The sequence below is a fragment of the Peromyscus maniculatus genome, chromosome X (assembly GCF_049852395.1).
Source record: "Peromyscus maniculatus bairdii isolate BWxNUB_F1_BW_parent chromosome X, HU_Pman_BW_mat_3.1, whole genome shotgun sequence".
Taxonomy (NCBI): domain Eukaryota; kingdom Metazoa; phylum Chordata; class Mammalia; order Rodentia; family Cricetidae; genus Peromyscus; species Peromyscus maniculatus.
Genome location: NC_134875.1, coordinates 89447288 through 89470954, shown reverse-complemented (window position 1 = coordinate 89470954; position 23667 = coordinate 89447288). Strand labels below are relative to the sequence as shown.

General features: G+C 42.6%; 1 protein-coding gene across 1 annotated transcript in view; it reads left to right on the top strand.

The window, feature by feature from the left end:
• The window catches only part of Msn (moesin), a 74653-nt gene extending 58958 nt beyond the window's left edge, over positions 1 to 15695 (top strand). Inside the window, exons 4-13 of the mRNA XM_006981183.3 lie at positions 963 to 1237; positions 2885 to 2968; positions 4429 to 4575; positions 6267 to 6363; positions 8385 to 8548; positions 10774 to 10904; positions 11123 to 11283; positions 12495 to 12587; positions 12949 to 13173; positions 13641 to 15695. Of these exons, the coding sequence (XP_006981245.1) occupies positions 963 to 1237; positions 2885 to 2968; positions 4429 to 4575; positions 6267 to 6363; positions 8385 to 8548; positions 10774 to 10904; positions 11123 to 11283; positions 12495 to 12587; positions 12949 to 13173; positions 13641 to 13805 (1542 nt within the window). The 3' untranslated portion in view covers positions 13806 to 15695. The remainder of the gene's footprint in view (positions 1 to 962; positions 1238 to 2884; positions 2969 to 4428; positions 4576 to 6266; positions 6364 to 8384; positions 8549 to 10773; positions 10905 to 11122; positions 11284 to 12494; positions 12588 to 12948; positions 13174 to 13640) is intronic.
• The last annotated feature ends 7972 nt before the right edge of the window (positions 15696 to 23667 follow it).

The window sequence follows — 23667 nt, the reverse complement described above, 5'->3', positions numbered from 1 at the left end:
TCAATACTGTGCTGTGGCTCATTTTGCTGATTGTATCTAGAGGTGTGCATCTGACTTCTGCTTCAGAGATCTTGTTTTATTAAAGAATGGAGACTTTGTTAAAATTACATTTATTTACTATGTCTGTGCATGTGTATGTGTGCGTGCATGTATGCCATGGTAAACATGTTGGTTCTCTCTTCCACTTTGTTGTTCCCTAAGACCTAAATGAGGTCAGCAGCTTTGGAAGCAAGTGCCTTTACCTTCTGAGTCATGCTGCGGGCCCCAACAGTGGCCATTTTGCTGGGCAAATTAGGAGCCATTTCCAGGCTTTAGAAGGTCATCTGATAATGGTCTAACCTAGACAATTCTGTGGCTTCAACCAGATTTGCTCTTCTCCAATAGTTTATAACATAGGAGAAGACTTCCAAGAGGAGCTTTAGGGGCAGGAGAGATGGATGCCTCAGCTGTTAAGAGCACTGACTGTTTTCCAGAGGATCTGGGTTCAGTTCCCAGTGCTGACATAGCAGCTCACACATGCCTGTAACTACACTTCTAGGGGATATAATGCCCTCTTCTGGCCAACATAGGTGCATGCACGCACTTGACAGCACTCACAAACAGAAAAAAATATAAAATACAGTAAGGTTTACCAAAAAAAAAAAAAAGCTTTAAAAAGAGGGGTATTCTTAAATATACCCTCAGAATTTGAAATCATTAAGCTCTATTGTCAGGTAATGGTGGTTTCTGTCATCAGTGTGTATTAGAAATTTTAAGAAGAAAATTTCCAAGAGGAAGAAATGTATATAAGATTCCCCAGTGAAAGTAATTAGTTTTGTTTTAAATTACAAGGAGACTGGCCTCCCTGCCTTGGGAGATTACCTGAACTTAAAATCTCAGTGCTTTCCCAGTACCTTACAGACACTCTCCCATCACCACAATCCATAGTTTGAGAGCCTACCTAATCTCCTTGTTCCTCCTAGGTGACTGCACAGGATGTGCGGAAGGAGAGTCCGCTGCTCTTCAAGTTCCGGGCCAAGTTCTACCCAGAGGATGTGTCTGAGGAACTGATCCAGGATATCACCCAGCGCCTGTTCTTTCTGCAAGTGAAGGAGGGCATTCTCAATGATGACATTTATTGCCCACCGGAAACTGCGGTGCTGTTGGCCTCCTATGCCGTCCAGTCGAAGTATGGCGACTTCAACAAGGAAGTGCACAAGTCTGGCTACCTGGCTGGAGATAAGTTGCTGCCCCAGAGGTGAGCTGGTGCCTTGGTCTCCTTTGACCTGGTTAAAGTGGGTAGTGGGTGGCCGCCAAAAGCTGGCTAATCCCCAATCCCCAATTTGTGTGGGTTGCCAGATAAGTTTCTTTCTACTAGGTTTTCTCTAAAGACTGCTGTGCTGCTCAGAGAGGCACATTTGCATATAGTATTATAGCCTATTGTATTTCCGGTCCTCAAGAAGCGGTTTTCCCCTTTCTGTCCCTGATTTCAAAGCTTCATTACCCTGGAGATAGGTGCTTACGTAGAACCAAAGATGAGTTGATTTGTTTTGTCCTCCCCCGTTTCCATTTCTTTTCCACTGATGAGATTTTATTTTAGAAATTCACAGGAGAGAGAGGGAGAAAATTATGCAAGCCACGGGTTCCATTCTACTTAGTTTTCTGATTTTGTAAACTTCAAAGGAGAAAGCTCTTAAACACTTAATATATTTGTTTTAGCATCATGACAGTGCCAAATAAACAAGGCAAGTGGTTTCCTTATTTTCTGGCTCAAGAAAGAGAGATACAGACGTACTCGCTCTGATTTGCCTCATCTCCCACATTTGAGGCAGAACCGACCTGAACCCCCAGTGTCTTGATTCTTTTTTTAACCTTGAAGGTTTTGTTTCATTTTGCATCAGATGGCCATTAATTTCCATAGGCTTTTGGATTAGAGCAGGAGAAGAGAAGCTAAGCAAGCCTGATTCTGGGGTCCCGAGTGGAATTGGAGCTGTGACCTGTACACATGCCATTAGACGATATTAGGGATAGTCATTGTGCCCTAGGAAACTTGTGGTCAGTGCCATGATGTCCCATGATGGCATATTTACAGCAGGTCCTGTTTAACAGTCTGGTAGGATTATGGATCAGGTCTATTGGTTTCCTTCAGAGTAGTTTGAGACTACATCCCTCCCCTGTATCCAAAGCTGTTTTATAAACACCAGCTGTTGGCCCCAAGGGGTTGTAGGAGAGAATATTCCTGCCTATCTCTACTGTTAGCCCCTCAACACAGACTCCTGATGTATTATTGTTTCCGACCTGGGCCGGTTCACCCCTCCTTAGGCAACCTGGTGGTCCCCCGCTCCCGGGAGGTCACCATATTGATGCCGAACTTAGTGCGGACACCCGATCGGCATAGCGCACTACAGCCCAGAACTCCTGGACTCAAGCGATCCTCCTGTCTCAGCCTCCCGAGTAGCTGGGACTACAGGCGTGCGCCACCGCGCCCGGCACCTGATGTATTATTGTTGAGGTTAAAGATGCAGCACATTATTAGCTTTGTTGTTAAAGGAACAAAGAGGGCCCGGCCTTTAATCCCAACACTTAGGAGTCAGAGGCAGGTGGAGCTCTCTGAGTTTGAGGCCAGCCTGGTCTACATAATCAGTTTCAGGATAGCCAGAGCTACATAATAGAGAGACCCTGTTTCGAATGAACAAACAAACAAACAAACAGATGAATCCCCGTCTCAGATGGAGCTCTTCTTTTAGGAAGTTCCTATGGCTGCTCCAGTGGGAGTTCAGTAGGAATCCAGCAATACCTCACTGGGCTACCTTCACATTTGTATCAACTCTGTAGACAGCTGAGTGAGCTTCCCTTGCCTCCTGTCTGTGGTCTGTAGTTTTCTGACCACTCACTGTCTTTCTAGAGTCTTGGAGCAGCACAAGCTCAACAAGGACCAGTGGGAAGAGCGGATCCAGGTGTGGCACGAGGAACACCGGGGCATGCTCAGGTAAGCCTACCCTGCCAGCTGTGAGCCTCACTGGCCTTGCAGGGAGAATGAGGCTGGGGTCTACAGAGAAGCGGCAAGTGATTAGGGACATGGGTGGATTTTAAGAGCGGGAGATGGGGATGAGTTTGGCACTTCAATATAGAAGGTAAACTTAAATGATTATGAGAATGTGATTTAGTTTTAAGCTTTTTTAAAATTCATAAGAGCGAAACTTTAATGCAAAGGACTGTAACTTGAAAAGATCATTAATTACCAAATCCGGACTTCATTTTTTTTGTTTATTATTTTGCATGGTGTCTGTGTGTGCGTGATGCACACACGTTGTGTGAATGTGGGTATGTGTCACAGTGAGTGTCTGGAGGTCAGAGAACAACCTTCAGTAGTTCGCTCTCTCCCCATCATGGGTTTTAAATATTGAGTTCAGGTGGTCAGGTTGTATGTCAAGCACATTTACTCACAGAACTATCTCACCAACTCAGATCTAAGTTATGATTTTTAAATTATTATATTTGTATATATTTTGTGTAACACACACATGCAGGCTCTCTCTCTCATGTGTGGATGCGAGTGCATGCATGCATGCTTGTGTGTATGGGGGGTGCACGCCTATGTACTGTAGCTTCATGCTGGGGGTGCATATATGCAGGTCAGAGGCAACTTTTGGGAGTGTGTTTTCTTCTTCTACCCTCCCATGTAGGTCCCAGTAACTGAACTCAGATTGTCAGACTTGCTGGTCAGTGCTCTGACCAACTGAGCCATCTTGCCAGCCCCAGAAGGTTTTTGAGAAATGTTCTCAGCATGTAGCTTAGGCTGATCTTGAACACCCAATCCTCTTTCCGCTACCTTCCAAGTGCTGGAATTACAGGTGGTGCTGGGATTACAGGCATGTTCCATCACTCTCTACATACTAAACAGTTTTGACAGCAATGAGAAGGAAGGAAAATCAGGATCTCAAGGAAGTTTTTGGGCTACCTAGTGATTCCACCCCTAAAATGAAATTGGAAAGGAGCTCTTTAAATATTGTAAAAGAATTTAAAGGTTGAAGAACTAATCTCATTTTACTATCAGCACTCCATCTAAATTCTGCTAGGAATGCATTTCTATAAGAGGATGTCACAATACAAAGGAGAGAGAGAGAGAGAGACAGAGAGAGAGAGAGAGAGAGAGAGAGAGACAGAGACAGAGACAGAGAGACAGACAGAGAGAGCATAGCTTCTGCTAATACTCCAGAAGACAAGGGACAGCCTCTCCTTATTATTTAGGTTCCTGGCAGCAGTTTTTGTTGAACAAAAATCATGTGTATTCTTGTTACTCATCATTTGCTTATGTTCTATTTCCCAATCCTACTAGCAAGATCGTTGTCAGAAACACAGATCAAGCTGGCTGTTTTATGTTGCTCGGTCTGATATGGGAGCTCTATACTTTGTGACAATCCCTGTCTCCTGTTCTTCATCATCTAGGGAGGATGCTGTCCTGGAATATCTCAAGATTGCTCAAGACCTAGAGATGTATGGTGTGAACTATTTCAGCATCAAGAACAAGAAAGGCTCAGAGCTATGGCTGGGTGTGGATGCCTTGGGACTCAACATCTATGAGCAGAATGACAGGTATACCTCAGACTTCTATGAGTTATTTGGATCACTATTAAACACATGTATCATCCCTTACCACAGAGAAAAACTATACCATTTGAATCCCACCTCAATTATTTTTCTACCCAATTAAGTCCAGCAAAGATGTTTGTATAGCTTCCATAATTCTATATTGACTAGAGTTGTACTATTATTATGGTAGTCGCTAGCCACATGTGACTATTGAACATTTGAAATGTCATTACAGCTGAGATGTGTAATAAATATAAACTACATACCACACTTTGAAGAACTACTATGAGAAAAAAAAAACGTGTACTAACCATCTTTCTATACCTGTAACAGAATTCCTGGGAGAAATCATCTTAAAGGAGCAAAGATATTTTGGCTTGTGCTTTTAGAGTTTCCAGTCTGCATTTACTTGATGCAGTGGCTTTGGGCCTGTACTGAGGTAGAATTTCCTTGTGGAGAGCATGTAGTTGCTGAGAAATAGACAATGAAAGAGGAAGGGACTGGACTCCCAATATTTCCTTTGAGGGCATGCCCCCAATAACCTGCTTCCTCCATCCAGGCCCCATTCACAAACTTCTGCCACTACTAATAATACCATTAGCTGGGAACCTAGCCTTCAGCAAATGAGTTTTGGGGAGACATTTACTATCTAAATTATGCTGGGGATGGTGGTGCATGCCTGTTATCCTACCACTCAGGAAGTGTAGGCAGCAGGAATCGGGAGTTCAAGGCCAGCCTTGGCTACATAGTTAATTCACAGCTGTCTTAGTTTAGGGCTGCCATTTTTCTGATGAAACACCATGACCAAAAACAACTTGGGGAGGAAAGGGTTTATTTGACTCACAGTTCATCATTCGAAACAGTGAAGGCAGGTATTCAAGCAGGGCAGGAACCCAGAGGAGGAGCTGATGCAAAGGCCATGAAGAAGTTTTGCTTACTGACTTACTCCCCATGGCTTGCTCAGCCTGCTTTCTTATAGAACCCAGGACCGCCAGCCCAAGGATGGCATCATCCACAAAGGGGTGGATCCTTGCTCACTAATTAAAAGAATGCCCTACCGCTGGATCTTATGGAGGCATTTTTTCAGTTGTTTTAAATGTTGATTTATATGCTTAAATGATAGTATTAGGATCTATAGAGTTAATCAAGCCTTTACAATTAGGTCATCATATTTCCTTTTTATTCATTTTCCTATTGCTACTAGGAAATTTATAAATGTGACCCTTATAATTTTTGGACAGTGCTGATCTAGAGTCTATCTTGTGAAGGTTCATAAAGTTATAGTTCAAGTCTCATGTTATGATTGACTTTTGGCCTAGAAGTCTTGCTGTAGTGCTGTCTTTCTTGTTTATTTCCACCCCCATTCTCCTTGGTCATTAGATTATTGTTCCATTTACCGCCCAAATCTTAGAGTTCATTCTCTCTTCCCAAAGTTAGGATTTTGTAGAGAAGGTTTCCAGTGAAATAGTACTGCAGATCCTCTGGAAGGTTCTTACAAGGTATTTGCTCCAACCCCAAATGGAACAAAGCAAAGGGCAATAAGGAATCGCAGTAGCCGAGTTGACAGTAGCTCCTTCTCCTCAAGGGAGAAGTTGTGGTGGGGGATAGAGTGGGACTGGTGCTGGAGAAGGTATTAGATCCGTTTCCTTCTGGCTTTGTCTCTGTCACGATGTTGTCGGCCTGTGTTTCTACAGACTGACTCCTAAGATTGGCTTCCCTTGGAGCGAAATCAGGAATATCTCCTTCAACGATAAGAAGTTTGTCATCAAGCCTATTGACAAAAAAGCCCCGGTGAGTGACTCCTCCTCCTGACTGTGCATGCTGGGTTTTGGCCAAGGCTTCCATAATTTTCAGGACAAACACGCTATTGGATTTGTCTGTCTCTCCATTTTCTGTGGTGTAAAACTTGTACACAACAGAACAAGAAGGCACAAATGGAAAGCAAAATGTAGGAGGAAGTTGATGCTGAGAAATGTCAGGCGCTATCCTTTATTTGGTTCCTATTATCCAACCCCCTTTGTGAGTGAGGTGAGCTGGCTACAGGCAGTCTTACATGCTGCTGCCCTGCCATTACCCCACCGTCCTGAGTCCCCCAAATGGACTCTTCACGTGTACTTGGCTCATGGTTAGTTGTGGGAAAAAGGCAGAGCCAGAAGTTCAAATCCAAAGGTGACATTCCAAAATTTACCTTGTAGAATGTTTTATAAAAGAAGATTAAATATTTACTTTATACGTATTTCTTTACCCATCAGTTTTTAAGACAAAGTTTCACTCTAGTCCAGCCTGGCCATAACTTAAAGTAACCCTCAGACTTCAGCCCCTCAGTGCTAGAATTACATATGTGTATTACCATATCCTCTAAAATGTGCCTTTTTATTATTACATTTAATTTGTTTATTTAGTATGTGATAATAATTAAAAAGAGATCATGAATTTTGGGGAGGCACACAATTGGTAGGCATGATGGAGGTAAAGTGTTCATGTATGTAGTTCTCCATAAAATAAAAAGCCAGGTGAAATCAAAGGCTTTTTTAAACAAGTAACAATCAAGATATTTGATATTTAAGAAATTCAGATATTTGTGCACTTACATCTTGCTTTCTTATAACTAGAACACACTTTTCAGAGATTATAGAAATGGTTTAGACACCCATGATGTACCTATTGACTAGAGTATTACCTATCTTATAGGAGGCCCTTTTTTATTCATTTGAGAACTCTAGTTAGACGTGTAGGTAGAGACACGTGACATTGTCTGCTCCCTTAAGAGTTGATCCAGGCGGGCCAGTCAGTCACCTTAAGCTAAGGTAAAGAAGTAGTAGGAATACTTATCTCTTTGCTGAGACAGTGTACTTTTCCTTCCCTGAGATCCTACCCCATAGTTTAGTTCCTATTGGTTGCTGCCATGAGGTTCTGTTGGATGTGCTTATCTTACTGTATCCTGACGCAGAAAAACATAACTCCTCCCTTTTCTTCTTGTCAGTGGTTTTGTGTCAAATGCTGACCAGAAACTAAGTGTGCTTCCTCTGGGGCTTTGGGCCTTTTCACACTTCATGTAAAGCTCTCCCCGCCATGTGGCTGCTTCCCCACCATGGGGCTGACTTCCATATTGGCTTAACCCGAGGTCATGGCCCTCTTAAGTTCCCACCTGGGAATCAATAATAAACTTACTTTGAAAACTAAAAAAAAAAAAAAAAAATACTGTAGCAGAAAAAGACACTTCTGATGAAGTATTTTGGGGTGCTTTATTAAAAAGATTTCTTTTTCAGTTTTCCATGTTTATTTTGTGTGGAGGGGTGGAAGGATAAGCATTCCATGATGCACATGTGGAGTTCAGAGGACAGCTTGCTAGAATTGGTATTCTTTCTCTATGCTGTTTTCGGGCATCAAACACTTATTGTCGGGCTTGGTCCAGGCACCTTTACTTCCTGAGCCATGCATCTTGCTGACCCCTGGCTGCATTTCATGACCCAGAATTGGAGAAAAGAGCACCAGTGTCTAAGATAAGAATCATGGGTTCTAGTCTCTAGTCTGCCAGTACGTTGACAACTGACTCTGGAAAAATCATTTTCTTACTCTGGTAACTAGTATTCCCACTGGAATGCAAATGATTGGATTGCACAGTCTTTCCAGTACTTTTGACTTTAGCTTTACAGAAGCCAGAAGGTCGCTTTCACCCTTTCCTCAAAAGTTCAAATTTTTAAAAATGTATTATTTTATTACTGGTATGTATGTGCATGTATGGGTTTGCTCGAGGACTTATGTGAGCTATCTTGTCAGCCCTAAAGACTCAACTGCTGATTTCCCTCCAGGACTTTGTGTTCTATGCTCCCCGGCTTCGGATTAACAAGAGGATCTTGGCCCTGTGCATGGGGAATCATGAGCTGTACATGCGTCGGCGTAAGCCTGACACCATTGAGGTTCAGCAGATGAAGGCACAGGCCCGGGAGGAGAAGCACCAGAAGCAGATGGAGCGGTAGGTGCTAGAGTGTTGGAGTTAGGACGACTGCTGTGGTAAGGAACTTGCTAAGAGGTTCCTAGACTGCTTAGGGCAGCAAATCAGTCCAAGACCAGGACTTGTGAGCTGTGGAGGGGAGGAAACCTCATGTATTCAGTTTCAGCTCAGACATTTTTACTTCTTAAAAACAGGCATCAGAAGTGTAGGCTTTCAGGGGTTACAGGAGGGAGGAACCTCTTCCAGTACTCTCCCCCTCCATCGCCTCCTCACCCACCCCCAGTCTACCTGAGAAATCTGTTCTATTTCCTCTTCCCAGGGAGATCCAAGCATACCCCCTTGAGCTCTCCTAAACAGCTAAGTCATATTCCATTGGGTAAATATACCACATTTTCTTTATCCATTCTTTAGTTGAGGGACATCAACATTGTTTCCAGGTTCTGGCTATTATGAATAAAGCTGCTATGAACATTGTTAAGCAAGTGTCCTTGTGATAGGATGGAGCATCCTTTGGGTATACTGCCCAAGAGTGGTATAGCTGGGTCTTGAGGTAGATCAATTCCCAATTTTCTGAGAAACCGCCATATTGGTTTCCAAAGTGGCTATAGACGTTTACACTTCCACAAAGGTCCTGCAAGTTCAAGGCCAGTCAGGAATAAATAGTAAGACCCTGTCTTAAATAATGAAAATAAAAATGAAAATGAGCATGTATTTTTTTTCTCACATAGAACCTGGTTCTAATACATATAGATATATATTTGTGTGTCAACCTTAATTATGTGTGTGTATGTATATGTATATAAGTATATATATGTGTACATGTGTATATTGTGTGTATCTGTTTGTGACACAAACACACACACACACACACACACACACACACACACACACACACACACAAAACTAAGGTTGACTTTCCCCCTCAACACAGGTTTGGACTCAAAGTCCTGTGAATGTCAGGCAGGTACTCTATCACTGAGCTATTTCGACAGCCCAGAGTTCTCATTTATTAAGAGAAAAAAATGCCAAGATTTGGGGAGCAGTTGACGGAACTAGAACATACCCTGTAGGACCTCACAATCTAGCAAGAAAGAGAATGAAGGAAATACATATACACGTATATGCTCACACTGTGTTGCTTACATAGTCTTGAGGTACAAAAGCTATGCCATTCATTCCCTTAAATATTTATTGAGCAGTGAAAAAATGGTGAAACATTCCTCATCTTATGAAGCTGTCATTCTTTTAGGAGAATTTTTTTTTAAAGACAGTGTTTCTCTGTGTAGCACCTGTGGTCCTGGAACTCACTGTGTAGGCCATGCTGGCCTTGAACTTAGAGATCTGCCTGCCCCTGCCTCCCAAGTGCTGGAATTAAAGGCGTGCATCACCATCACTTATCATTCTAGTAGGAGAAGACAGATAAAATAAACAAATTGCTTAGCATATGCAATAGTGAAAAGTACTATGAAAAAGTGTGTGTGCCAAGTGTTCTGAAAGGTCTAAGAGTGAAGGCATGTAGCCAAGGTCTTAGTATGCTTCTTAGTGGATGGAGTGTGGCTCAGCAGTTAAGAGCACTTGCTGCTCTTGCAGAAAACCCAGGTTCGGTTCCCGGCACCCACATAGCAGCTTTCAACCATCTAACTCTACTTCTAGGGGATCTGGTACCTTCTTCTAGACTCCGTGGGTACTGCATGCATGTTGTGCATTTATATACACACAGGAAAAACACACATAAAATAAAAATTAATAAAGTCTTTTAAAAATGCTTCCTTAAATAGATAGCGAGGCCAGAAAAAGCAAATACATATTCTATGTCTGCAACAAAATCTGGGAAAAGGGAACCTGAAGCTAGGGTTTAAGGCAAGCAAAGTTAGCCCTAGCTGTAGACTTGAAGCACAAAAGGCAAATTCGCCTTGCTATAAAGCTACAAGGCAGAGTGCAAAAGTTAGTAAATCATTTTCCAGATGGAAGGTTGAGAACAAGAGCAAAGTCATCTAATCTAGTTCGTTGCCTGCAGTACCAGCATTCCCGTTTAGGTCTCACCAATTCCAGGTAAATGGACTGAGCTTGGAAATCTATGCAGGGCCATGATGTGATGGCTAGATTATGGATGAAATGGAGAGTGTTCTTGTTCTCAAGTTTGCCTTATGTTGGGAGGGTGGGGACTAACAGACGCAGGTCCTGGAATTCCTCCAGATTCCATCCAGCCTTGCTAGCCTGCTAACATCCTTCCTTTGCTTTTCTAGGGCTCTGCTGGAAAACGAGAAGAAGAAGCGTGAGCTTGCAGAGAAAGAGAAGGAGAAGATTGAACGGGAGAAGGAAGAGCTGATGGAGAAGCTGAAGCAGATCGAGGAGCAGACTAAGAAGGCTCAGCAAGGTGAGGCTTGGAGTCACGGTGGAGGCTGAGTTTCCCCAGAACCTTTTCCCCGAACTGCAGAACAAGACTTAGGCCAGGGGTGGCCACGGAGTAGATCAGGAAGTTATCAAGGAAAGTTCTTGGAACTACTATGTTCTGAAGGGGAAATTCCCCAGGAAGCAAGTTAGTAGGCGACCTGCATCTGTAAGCCCTCCATCGATTTTCTCCTTTTCTATTAGAACTGGAAGAACAGACCCGCAGGGCCCTAGAACTTGAGCAGGAACGGAAACGGGCCCAGAGTGAGGCTGAAAAACTGGCCAAGGAGCGCCAAGAAGCTGAAGAAGCCAAGGAGGCCCTGCTGCAGGCTTCTCGGGACCAGAAGAAGACCCAGGAACAGCTGGTAAAGTGACATCCTGGGCTGGGGTTGTGTGCCTGCGTTTTTTCTTGTTTGGCCCCCTATGGGTTTATAAATTCCTTTGCCTGTGTATCGGAGTCTTTCTAGCTTGTTTGTATCTCAAAAGTCTCCAAGAGTTCATTCAAAAGCAAGCTAAAGTATCACTAGTACGACCCACAGTCTTCCATAGTCATTGAATTTTATTTACTTTCTTGCTTTTTTTTTAAATCTTTTTCAAGACAGGGTTTCTCTTTGTAGTTCTGGTGCCTGTCCTGGAGCTCGCTCTGTAGACCAGGCTGGCCTCGAACTCACAGAGATCCGCCTGGCTCTGCCTCCCAAGTGCTGGGATTAAAGGCGGGTGCTACCACCGCCCGGCTTATTTACTTTCTTAAATAGTAGTCTGATCCCGTAACCTAAGGAAGGAAAAGGAAGAGTATCCATCACATGTTGCTTTAGCCACATTTCTTCTTTCCTTGCTTTCTTCTGTTTCTTTCCTCAGTAGCCCTATTGAATTAAACCCCATACAGAATAATGTGACTAGACAAGGAACTTGAGAATGATGGAGGCTGAGAGACTTGTCAAAGGTTACAGCTATGTTTGTTGAAGGATTCCAACCCTTTCTGTCTCTATCGGAAAGATTCCCTCCCTGACATCATGTACAAAACTAGGGTTCTGTGACTTGGAAGTTAAGCATCTAGCGCCAAATTTCCTTAATATAGTCCCTTCCCTTGTAGTATTGGTGTGCTAGTATCTCTCAGGAAAAAGATGCCATGAGGAATTTGCTCAAGGGATAAGCAGATTTATAAACTTTTCCCATTGTATAAATTGCCTTATGATATTAGTATTTATTTGTTCTGGTAGCAGTCTTGGTGGAGTCCTAAAATAGCAGTGAAGCATTTGCTACTTCAGGCACTGACTTCAAAGCTTTGCTGAGGCCTCACTGCATGTACATTTAGCAACATTAAGAGGGAACGAGGGAAAGAAGAGGGGCAGAGATGACCAATTGTCTGCCTTGAGGAGGCCTGTAGTCCAGGAGGGGAGCTGTGACTCATGAAGGTATAAAGTAAAGGGTGGAGTAATTCAGTTAAGAGTCCCTAGGGCAACAAGAAATGGAACAGCCAATTACCTGCCAGGTCCACAGAGGAACCGGGGTTCCAGGCATCTGGCCTCTGAAAACCCCAATGTCAAGCCCTTACAGGCTTCTAATGTGCTTATAGGCTTCAGAAATGGCAGAGCTGACATCACGGATCTCTCAGTTGGAGATGGCCCGGAAGAAGAAGGAGAGCGAAGCTGTGGAATGGCAGCAAAAGGTAAAACACAGAATCCCGAGCAAAGCATTGTGGGAAAGAGTGTGCTATATGTGTATATTCCAATTCTTACATTACTTAGATTTAGAAACCCCACTTTTTAGACAAACACCTTTTTTTTTTTTTTTTTTTTTTTACAGTTTTTATGGGAGAAGGTGCCCAAAGGTTTCTCAAATACTTTAGAATTCCCCAATACCTGTGGGAAGTTGATACAATCACTTATTTTCAATTAAAAAAAATCTCAGGATCAAGCTAATAAAACCATTTGTTCTAACTGGTCTCTTACTAGACATGTCTTTCTAGGTGTGGTTAGGTTACCACCAGTTACCTGATCTGACTGCCAGTCCTTCTGTTTCTGTCACAGGCCCAAATGGTACAGGAGGACTTGGAGAAGACTCGTGCTGAGCTGAAGACTGCCATGAGTACCCCTCACGTGGCAGAGCCTGCTGAGAATGAACAGGATGAACAGGATGAGAATGGGGCAGAGGCCAGTGCTGACCTGCGGGCTGATGCTATGGCCAAGGACCGCAGTGAAGAGGAACGTACCACTGAGGCAGAGAAGAATGAGCGTGTGCAGAAGCATCTTAAGGTATCCAGGCAGGGCCAACAGGTCAAGGAGACCGCGTAATGACTTAATAGCGCATGACCTTTAGAACTAGGGTGTACAAGCTGTAGCCTGTGCCAGTGATCAATAGGAGTCTAGGACTATGGAAACTTGAAGGGAAGACAGTTTCTCTTACTAATCACACCCGAGAGCATGTCATTTAGCTCCCTTCTACTTCCTGCTCCCTTCTTATATTCAGAAAATATCTAGCTAACTAAATTACTACTTGAATATTTGGAATATTATTCTGATTGTTCTATTCTCAAGAGATAGCCATCATTAACCCATCCTACACTGTGTGTATGTGGCGCATGCTCGTGAGTGTGCATGTGCATATGGTTTATGTGGGTTGGAAAGAGGAGAAAAAAATAAAAAAGAAAAGAAATCTGATCAAAGACGTGGAACTGAAATGAGAGGAAGCCATTGACACCTGACCTCTTGCATCCTCACAGGCCCTTACTTCAGAGCTGGCCAATGCCCGAGATGAGTCCAAGAAGACTGCCAATGACATGATCCATGCTGAGAACATGCGACTGGGACGAGACAAATACAAGACGCTGCGCCAGATCCGGCAGGGCAATACCAAACAGCGTATTGATGAATTTGAGTCCATGTAGTGGGCATTCAGCTTTTAGGCACCCCTCCTCCTTCTTCCTTGTCCCCACACTCCTATAGTTTTGCCTGACTAACACTGTGCTGGAGCCACTAACTAGAAAAGCCTTGGAGCCATGCCAAGCATTCAGTATAGCCATGGGACCAAATTTAGCCCTTCAGTCTCCCCACTCAGATCCCTGGGCAAACAAATGGCCCACTATGGTGCCAATGGAGTCTCCTTCTCCTTCTCTGTCATAGTCAACCTAGCTTTCTAGAATAGATCATACTGCCGCACCTCAGAGGCTCACTCCTTTTGATTGGACAAGCACTCCCCACCCACACTTACTGTTTTCCTCTGGGACTCAAGTGTGAAATAGGTTGATAGCTAGCTCCCATCCCTTGCCTTTTCCTTCTGAATCCTATGATTCGCAAAGTTAGGGTGTTGTGTGGTTTAGGGACAGAATTAAGGCCTTGACTCAATCATTTAGTATGTCAACTGAGCTAGGATTTGGCCTCTTAAATGTCCATCCCTTTTAGAGTTATTTAGGCTTTGCAATGATTTCTTCTACCTCCCATATTGGGCCGATTACAAATTCAGTCCCAATAAGCCTTGTCCCTGTGTTTAGGGACCCAGTTTCTAATCATGGAGGAATAAAGGGATGAAGGAAACAGTGCATTCTAACAACCTGGAAAGCCTCTTGCCACTGTGCATCTCGGGAGCCTTTCTTCTATCAAGTTAGGGCCATGGGTAGGGCTACCCCCATGTTAGTTCATGTTCCTGGTTCCATCTCCGAATCTGTCCCTGTCCTCTCCAGTCTCCAGATCTCTTCCAGCTAGGACAGAGAGGACGAGTACCCCTAAACCTAGCCAGTGGCCTTTGAAGCTCTTGCCACAAAGGGAGAAATGTTTATACCTGGCGTTAGTATTTTCCCTGCCAGGAGTTCTAAACTCCTCTTTCCCTGACCCCAGAGCTAATCAGCCCACTGTTCCTGCTTCACAGACACACATTATGACAAGGAAGAGTAGCCCTTGTCTTTCAGTCTCCCGGTAATCCTTCCTCATCTTACCCAGTCCAAAGTGGTGCGTGGGCCCTGCTTCTGACAACCTTCTAACCCAGGTCTCATCCCTAGTCATGCTGTCCCTTGGAGCTACATATGGAAAGCTGCTGGCTATTCTGGTCTTGTCCCCCACACCCCCACACCCCTTTCTCTACGTTGGAGCAGCTGCTTCCTCCTCTGTGTCACAAGTGTGCTCTTCTCATTTTTACCAGTATTATATATTCTAGTGATATCTAACTCGATATTGATTTTGACTTTTTTTTTTTTTTTGCTAATGCACTATTAGAGATACTAGTCCTGGGACAGGATTATTTTAGCTTCATTATTTTTACTACCCCCAACCCCATGTCTGGGAAGTATATACTATATTAGAAAATGATATTTTGCCAAAAACAATATGTAAGAAGACTTCAGTATTAGTGATTTGCCTGTCACTATAGGTCATACAATCCATTTAAAATGTACTTAATATTTGGTTTTATTGTTCCTGTTTGCCTTTTCCCCAGGGTTCAGTCCCCCAAAGGCTTTATTGTCCCTCCATGCAGTATCCCTAGCCCAGAGCCTTCCTCAGCCCATGCCCCTTCTACTTCACCTTGGGGAATCTCATATGCATTGCTGTGAATTATATTGACACTCGGTGAGCTGCCCTATATTGGCTAAATTCAAACCTGGAATTGTGGGGGCAATCTAGCTGCATTAAGGGCAATAACCCACCCCCACAGAGACTGGGGAGAAGGTTAGAATTTTTATTCAGGTTTTTTTTTGTGTATTTTTGTTTTTTAAATAATTGTTTTGGAGGGGTTTATGCTCAATCTGTGTTCTATTTCAGTGCCAATAAAATTTAGGAAGACTTCACTGTGACTCGGTCTTTCTTTCTGCGTATTTCATTGTAGTTTCTGGTCCCCAGGCTCCCTTTCTATCTTTTATCTAGTGGAAGGAGGAATGTGATTATCCTCATTTTAATAGGAAGCAATGCTTTTAAAGACCACCGAAACAAGAGTAGCCAGCTGAGGTCCTGAGGTTACAGGTGTGGTAGAACTGGCAGATCTGTTCTTTTTGTGCTACTTCATGCCATGTGTTCGGGATGGGTTGGAGAGAGAGATCAGCTGGTACAGGCTAAGGCCCACAACCCAGTTGTTTGGTGTGGTTATGGGACCTGTATTAACCAGGTGATACTCCTAGACTTTCTTGGCACTGGAGCATTGGAGCTTTGAGACCATGTAACCCAGGTTGGCCTTAACTTCAAGGCTCTCTTGCTTTTGTCTCCTCAGTGCTGAGATTACAGGCATGTACCAGCAAGTATGGTTAGGCTCCTTATCTCTGGCACACCCCTGGGAGGGTCAGCCCGTTCTGCCTCCTTGTCTGGAAGATTTCTGACTCATCTTGCTCCCTACCTCCCTTCCTTTACTGCACTGCCAATAAAAGACAGGGGAACTATCTTGGGTCTTATTACAGAAAATGGTGGAAGATGTTGAATGAAGGCTGATATAGCTTGTGGTTCTTTGGAGTTTATAAAGCACGTAAATTCTGTAGCTTAGATATGGCTATCTTCCTATTGTAGATGAAGAAACTGAGGTCCAGATAACGTTCTAAACTTTCTTGGCCCTGACATTCCCACTTGTTCTCGTCTTGGGAAGTAAAAATTTGGAAGGAAAATTAATTTATCACATCCACATTTTAAATTCTCACAACAATCCTTTGGCAACTTGTCTGCTAAATATAATCCTTTAGAGACTAATTTTTCAAATATTGGAAAAGTTTTAGCTTTTGAGGCAAACTGTCAGTTCTGCATGGAGTCTGAGGCCAGCTTGGGCTCTCTGACACTGTCTCAAAAAATAGAACAAACAAACAAACAAATCCTCAGATCAAAAAGGACAAGGCCCAGTGGCACAGATTTGTAATCCCAGCTACTCAGGAGGCATGGGCATCACACCCTTGACAGGCCTGGGCTATGGAATGAGTTCTAGGCAGTCCTCGACTACTAAGAGCTCTTAAAAAAAAAGAAAGGAAGGAAGGGAGGGAGGGAGGGAGGGAGGGAGGGAGGGAGGGAGGGAGGGAGGAAGGAAGGAAGGAAGGAAGGAAGGAAGGAAGGAAGGAAGGAGGACTATTTGAGGAAATGAAGGAATGCAGGCAAGGGTGTCAAGGTGTACAGGAGGAGGGGGATGAATAAAAACGAAGTATATTGATGAATAAAAATACCACAAAGAAACCCATTTCTTTGTATGCTCACCAAAGAGTGCTAATAAGGAAAATGGAAAGGGAGAGAAGAGGACTACGGATGCAGTTCAGTGGTAGAATGCTTTTCTAGCATTCATGAGGCCTTAATTCCACATCAAGAAATGAGCAATATAAATTTAAAAGACTAGATGAGTGTGGTTAGGTTAAGGGTTTTGCGATAGAGAGATTAGACATGATGCTGTAATATCCAGATCATTCTAGTGTGGTCACAAGGCCCCTTAAAAGATGGAGAGGGTGACCTAAATGAAGTGTTGCTGCGTAGTGTTGCTGGCTTTGAAGATGGAGTAGGAACCAAGGAATTTTAATGACCTCTACAAACTGGCCCCCCAAACTAAGATAATACAGTGCAGTGAGGTTTTTTGTTTGTTTGTTTTGGTTCATTTGTTTGAGACAGGCTTTCAAACCATAGCCCAGATTGTCCTGGAACTTACTATGTAGACCAGGCTGGCCTCCCATTTATGGAAATCCTACCCCTGTCTTCCAAGTACAACTATTACAGATGTGAAGGATCTATTAGGCTTGCATTTGTGTTGTTTCACTTGATCTTAGCCAAAAGGCCAAGAAGCGATGCATTTGTGTTGTTTCAAATTACTGTTTCACACTTTCATATTTTGAGAAGTTCTCCATTCTAGGAATGACAGTGCTACAAAAGAAAAGAATAGATTAGTGGTTTCCTGTAGTTTAGGAGCAAGGTAGAAAAGCTGATCACGGGGCTACAGCATTCTAACAACGGCACTGGGGGAGGTCAGCCTGGGTTACACAATGAGTTTCAGACTTTCCTTAAATAAAGAAACAAACAAGTAAATAAATAAGCAAAAAAAAAAGGAACAGGGTAGAAAATATGCAGAGTAGAGCTTGTGTGAGAAGTAGGTGTGGCTGTAAGATCCTAACTGTCTCAATGTTTTTATTTTGGCAGTGATGCATGATCATTTATAGGATGCCACCACCAGACGGACCTGAGTAAAGTGTCTATGTAGTTAGTGCCGCCATTGTTTCTTTTTCTGAAAGATAATTCTGCTTTGTTTTACATATATGAATGCTTTGCCTGCATGTATATTTGTGCACCGTGTGCATGCTCGCTGCCCTTAGAAACAGAAATGTGTGTCAGATCCCCTGGAATTGAAGTTACAGAAGGGAGTGAGCTGCCATGTAGGTATTGAGTCCTGAACCTGTGTCCTGTGAGAGCAACAAGTACTCTAGACCTACTGAGCCATGTCCAGCCCCTCTTTGTTATTTCTTACAACTGCATATGAGTCTCTGATGTGACTTAGTCTGAAAAAATGAGTGGGAGAGAAGGAGCGTAGTGGGATAGTGAGCATGAGCAAAATCCAACTGCATATATGAAAATATAATGAAACTTGTTATTTTGTACACTGTAGATAAACAGTGACTGCTTGTATCTGCCAACTGGCACAGCAATATTATATACAATAATGTTTATCTGGAAACATCTCAAACTTGAATTAAAAGAATAAACAAAACCCCAGCATATTTATACAATATATCACTCAGGAATATAAGTAAATGTATTACTGAAACATACATATGGGTGAGCTCATAGATATTATGTTGTATAAAACAAGGAAAACATAAAAGAGAATATGTAGTCTAATTCTTTTTTGATTTAAAAATCAAGTTATATTTTAAAAGTACAGCATATAAAAATTTGATTAGTGGTAGAGTCCTGGTAATCCAGGTAAAATCCTTCAGCAGTATTAGAGCATATGACTCCTTTGCATTTACCGTCAGAAGACAAATCCAGCATGGGTAATAAACACAGAGCAGAAATCCAACATTCAATACAATCCCAACAATGAGTCATTTCATGCAAAAATAGGTCAGAACTCTAAGTCAGCAGGCTGCTCTCTTCTGTGTCTAATTAAAATTTTTGAAGCAGGAAGTGTAGTTAATGCTTGAAGTTTTAATTTCAACAAGAAATTCTGAAAATGCCTCAGCATCCTCAAGTGAAGGAAGGGAGCCAGCTTCATTGTGTACGTCTAAGAGAAAGGGAGCTTGTTCCAGGCAGAGAGTAAGCGAGCTGTGTCTGAGAGGAAATGCTGGTATCTGTCCTTACAAAGTGCCATCTGGAAGATGGGGAAGTGGGAGCCATGATGTCATTCCTCCATCTGTCCTTATGCCCATAAGCACACTTTAATCAACTGTCAATGGCTTGATACTCATATTTTGAATGGTAAAATGGGGGTGCAGCAGTAACAGAGAAAGAAATGTTACTGATAGACTTCGCAAATTGCAACATGAGATTCCGTTGAGTTTTAGAAAGAAATGACCACACGTAAACAAAAATGGGGGTGGAGAGAATTCCCACATCTGCTTTCCATCATCAAACAGTCAAAGCACTGGACAGCAGAGAGGCTGAATTAGCTGATGTACCCTAGAATTGCATCTGGTTGCCCGGCTCAACCCAAACAATTCTCTGAGAAAATGAAATATACATCACCTGAAGTCCATGAAATTCACATGCCTGGGAAAACTTAAATCACTTCAAGAGGAAGCCTGATTTTAATGATTCCTAGATCTCTGAGACATACTCCTGTGCAAATCCTTCATTTCCAGTTCATGCATGCTGCCTTGAATAGGATTAACAGAAAGATCTGTCATCTTCACAGCCCGAAGGCATTGCTCAGGGCTGCAGGCTTAAACCATGCCCATCACTCCCCTGTACTCTGCTGGAAGGAAGCGGGTCCTTCCCATATGGCACCAGTTTTGGGAGCACTTAGCCATATGCCCACAGTATCCTGTATCCATGGCCACCAGATACAGCAGACCAGCCATTAGCCCTCAGCCCACACTTTTGTCTCACCATCACCTAAAGAATCTGCAATGCTCGCAAGCCTGCTGCCAGAGAGAAAATGACTCTTCAGTAACTGCCGTTCCGTTATAATTCTATTTACATGGCATTCTAGAACAGGTGTGATTTCGTGGAGCTAGATTGGAGAAGTTGACCGGAAAGCAGCATTAAGGAACAAAACTTCAGGGTGTTGAATGCAGATAAATCTTTTTAAAGAAGGAGTCTTTCACCATGGTAGGTTCTTCAACACAGGCAGAAAGAAGGGGGTTAGAACTTCTGTTTGTAGGAACCAGGAAGTTAAAGGAGTTATACTATACAGTCCTTGCTGTAGCCCTCCAGAAGAGTGTAGCTGCAGGGGCCTGGTTGCTTAATTTGAATCTTAGTTCTACTTCTCTAATCCTGTGCAAATGATACATGTTCTTGCTATACTGGGCTTTATATTTGTAAAGTAATAATATCTGTATACTTCAGAGTTTTGTGGATTATTAAATTATTATTACATGTATGGAAAAATATATCTTTCACTGAAAAAGTTAGAAAATCGCCTTATTTCCCAGAGTGTATCATAATCAATTGGTGCATTTAAAATAGATTGCTGGTTGTGGAGTATTCCATACTAAGTGTAGTGGCACATCCCAGAAACCACAGGAGACTGAGTCAGGACGGTTATAGGATCAAGGTCTACTTGGACTATAAAGCAAGACACTGTTGGAGAGCCACCGTTCTGGAGTCTAGAGTAGACCAAAGTTTGCATGGGCAGAGGTCTAGAGGGAGAAGTGACTCATCTATGTTCACAAAGCTGCCAGCCAGAGATGCACTTAGATCTTGTTTCATGAGTGCATTCTCTGGGTCAGGCCTTCCTTATTCTTACAATGTTGCCTTAAGCTTGGAATTAGTGCTGCTTTACCAAACTTAATTATCATGTCTGCTATTATCTGCACCTACTATCTGCTTTTACTGGAGAGACTGTCATGCTGAAATGAAGGAGCGCTCTCCTACATTTGAGGTGGTGGTAAGGAACAGCCCTAGTCTTTCTTATTGTACTTGATGTCCACATCATGACTCTGGGTTCCTTTTCACGGAATCATTAAAGTCTGCCTACCAAAATAAATGTTGGGTAGATTGCAGGGAGGAGATTAACCCCTTCAGCCACGTGTACTTGTGCATATCTTTAATACCAGCACTAGAGAGGCAAGGGCGGGTGCATCCGGATGAGTTCCAGGCCAGCCAGGGCTACAGAGTGAAACCTTGTTTCAACAAACAGCAAAAAAGTCATATACTATTTTTGGTAATGTAAAATGGTGTCACCACTTTAGAAAACAGTTTGTTCCTTAAAAACAATATAAGGGATAAAAATGTGGCATGGTGGGAAAGAATGTGGCACAGTGGTAGAAAACTTGACTAGCATGCATGAGACCCTTGATTTTATCCATAAAACCTTCAAAACTTAAGTATAGTTTCCATATGGCCTTGAAGTTCCATAGTTGTACACCCAAGAAAAATGCCAATATATGTCAATCATGAAACGTACATGCAAGAATGTTTACCTATCATTTACAAAGATCTGGGTTCAATGTCCAGAACCACAAAAAATTTATACAAAAATATTAATAGTCATATTCTTACCAAAGTGGAAAAAAATTGAAATAGTTGTCAACTTGGATAAGTATGGGAAATCTGATGGAGGTGTTTTCTGAATTGAGGTTCCTCTTTCCACATAACTGTTGCTCGTGTTGGGTTGACAAAAACCTAGCAGGATACCATTTCACCCCATTCAGCTATTATCAAGAATGCAGACAACAAATAATGGCAAGAATGTGAGGAACAATCATCCTTAGTCGTTGCTGTTGGGATTATAATCTAGTATGTCCAATGATGGGAGTCAGTATAGAGTTTTCTCAAAGGGTTAAAAATAGAACTACCATATGTCCCAGCTACACAACTCCTTGGGGGTGTGTCCAAAGAACTATATATGTATATATCCTACTACAGAGATGCTATCACATCCACATGTACAATGGGGTTGTATTCAACTATAAAGGAAACTGAAAGTATAAAACTTGCAGAAAAATAGTTGATCAGGAAAGTACTATACTAAGCAAGGTAACCCAGAGTCAGACAAAAAACCTGCATGTTCTTCCTCTTACGAAGCATCTCTCTCTCTCTCTCTCTCTCTCTCTCTCTCTCTCTCTCTCTCTCTCTCTCTCTCTCTCTTTCTCTCTCTCTCTCTCTCTCTCTCTGTGCAATATTTCTATAAATGGGTACAAATGTTGGTAAAGCCTAAAAACCTAGAAAGGAGACCAAAAGAGAATGAAAAGATGTGCAGAGGAATGGAGATAGGCAAGAGATCCCAGGTGACAGGGACGCTGAAAAGAGAATGGGGACGGGGAACGCAGACGGATGGAGAGCATGAGGAGAAGAAGAATCAACTAGACCAGATTTCGTGTTTGGAAATTCTACAATGAAGCCTAATATTTTATCCTAATTAACAAATAAAAATAAGTATGAAGTGCTTCATGCTGAAAGAATGTCACCCTAGACAGCAACTTGATTCCATACATGGAAAAAAAGAATACTCATACAAATACATATTCTTCTGTTCTCTTGTTTCTATTTTTTACTTGTGTGTAAAAAATAAAAATAGTGAGAGTGAGAGAGGAGACAGGAGAGAGAAGACACACACACATAGAGTGGGGGGAAATTTTAAAAAGTAGAAACAAACATTTGAAAAAGAAGAGGAGCTTTTGCTTCTCAATGTATATACTTTATATTTGTTTTTTACATTCAATTTTTTTCAGTTATCATAAATTACTGTGGTGAGGGGAGAGTGGAATTAGGGCATGGTATTCTTTTGTTTGTTTTCAACAAGGTTTCAGTGGTTGTTGTGTGTTGCTGGAAGTGGATGCTGGGAACTAAACCCAGGTCCTCAGGAAGAGCAGTATGCACTCTTAACCTCTGATTCACTCCTCTAGCCCCTGGAATACTGTAATTCTTCTGAAGCCCTTACTAGCCTAGAACTTGCTATGTGAAGCAATCTAGCCTTGAACATGCAGTACTCCCAGTGCCTCTGTCTCCAAATGCTACAATTACATGTGTGTGTACACCACAAAGCCCAGGATAAATTGCTTTAAAATTACATACAAAATAATCCAGGCACAGTGACTCGTGCTCATAATCCTAGCACTCAGAAAGGTAAGGCCAGAGGGCTGCAGCAAATTTGAGGCCATTCTGGGCTACATGGAATGTTCTAGGCCAACCTGAGTTATATTGTGAGATTTTGTAATAAAAGAAAAGAAAGAAGAGTTGGGGAGGCTGTTCCTGTTCTGTGTTTAAGAGAACTTGCTGTTCTTATAGAGGACCCTGGTTCAGTTCCCAATCTGTTGGTTCCCAATAACACTGTAACTCTAATTCCAGAGCCAACTCCCTCCCTGGCCTCCAAGAGCATCAGACATGTACATGGAGCACACATACACACAGGATTTAAAAGGGAGTTGGGAATGTAGTTCAGTTGATAAGATGCTTACTTAGCATCCAGGAAACTCTGGGTTTGATTCCAGTCATGACATAAAACTGGGTTTGGTGGCCCAGGCCTGTGATCTCAGCAGAAGGACCAAAAGATGAATTGGATGCCAGCGTGAGCTATATGTGATGTGACCCCCATCTCAATTATAAAATAAAATACAATAAATAAAACAGAGAAAGAAAGAAGGAAGGAAGGGAGGGAGGGAGGGAGGGAGGGAGGGAGGAAGGAAGGAAGGAAGGAAGGAAGGAAGGAAGAAA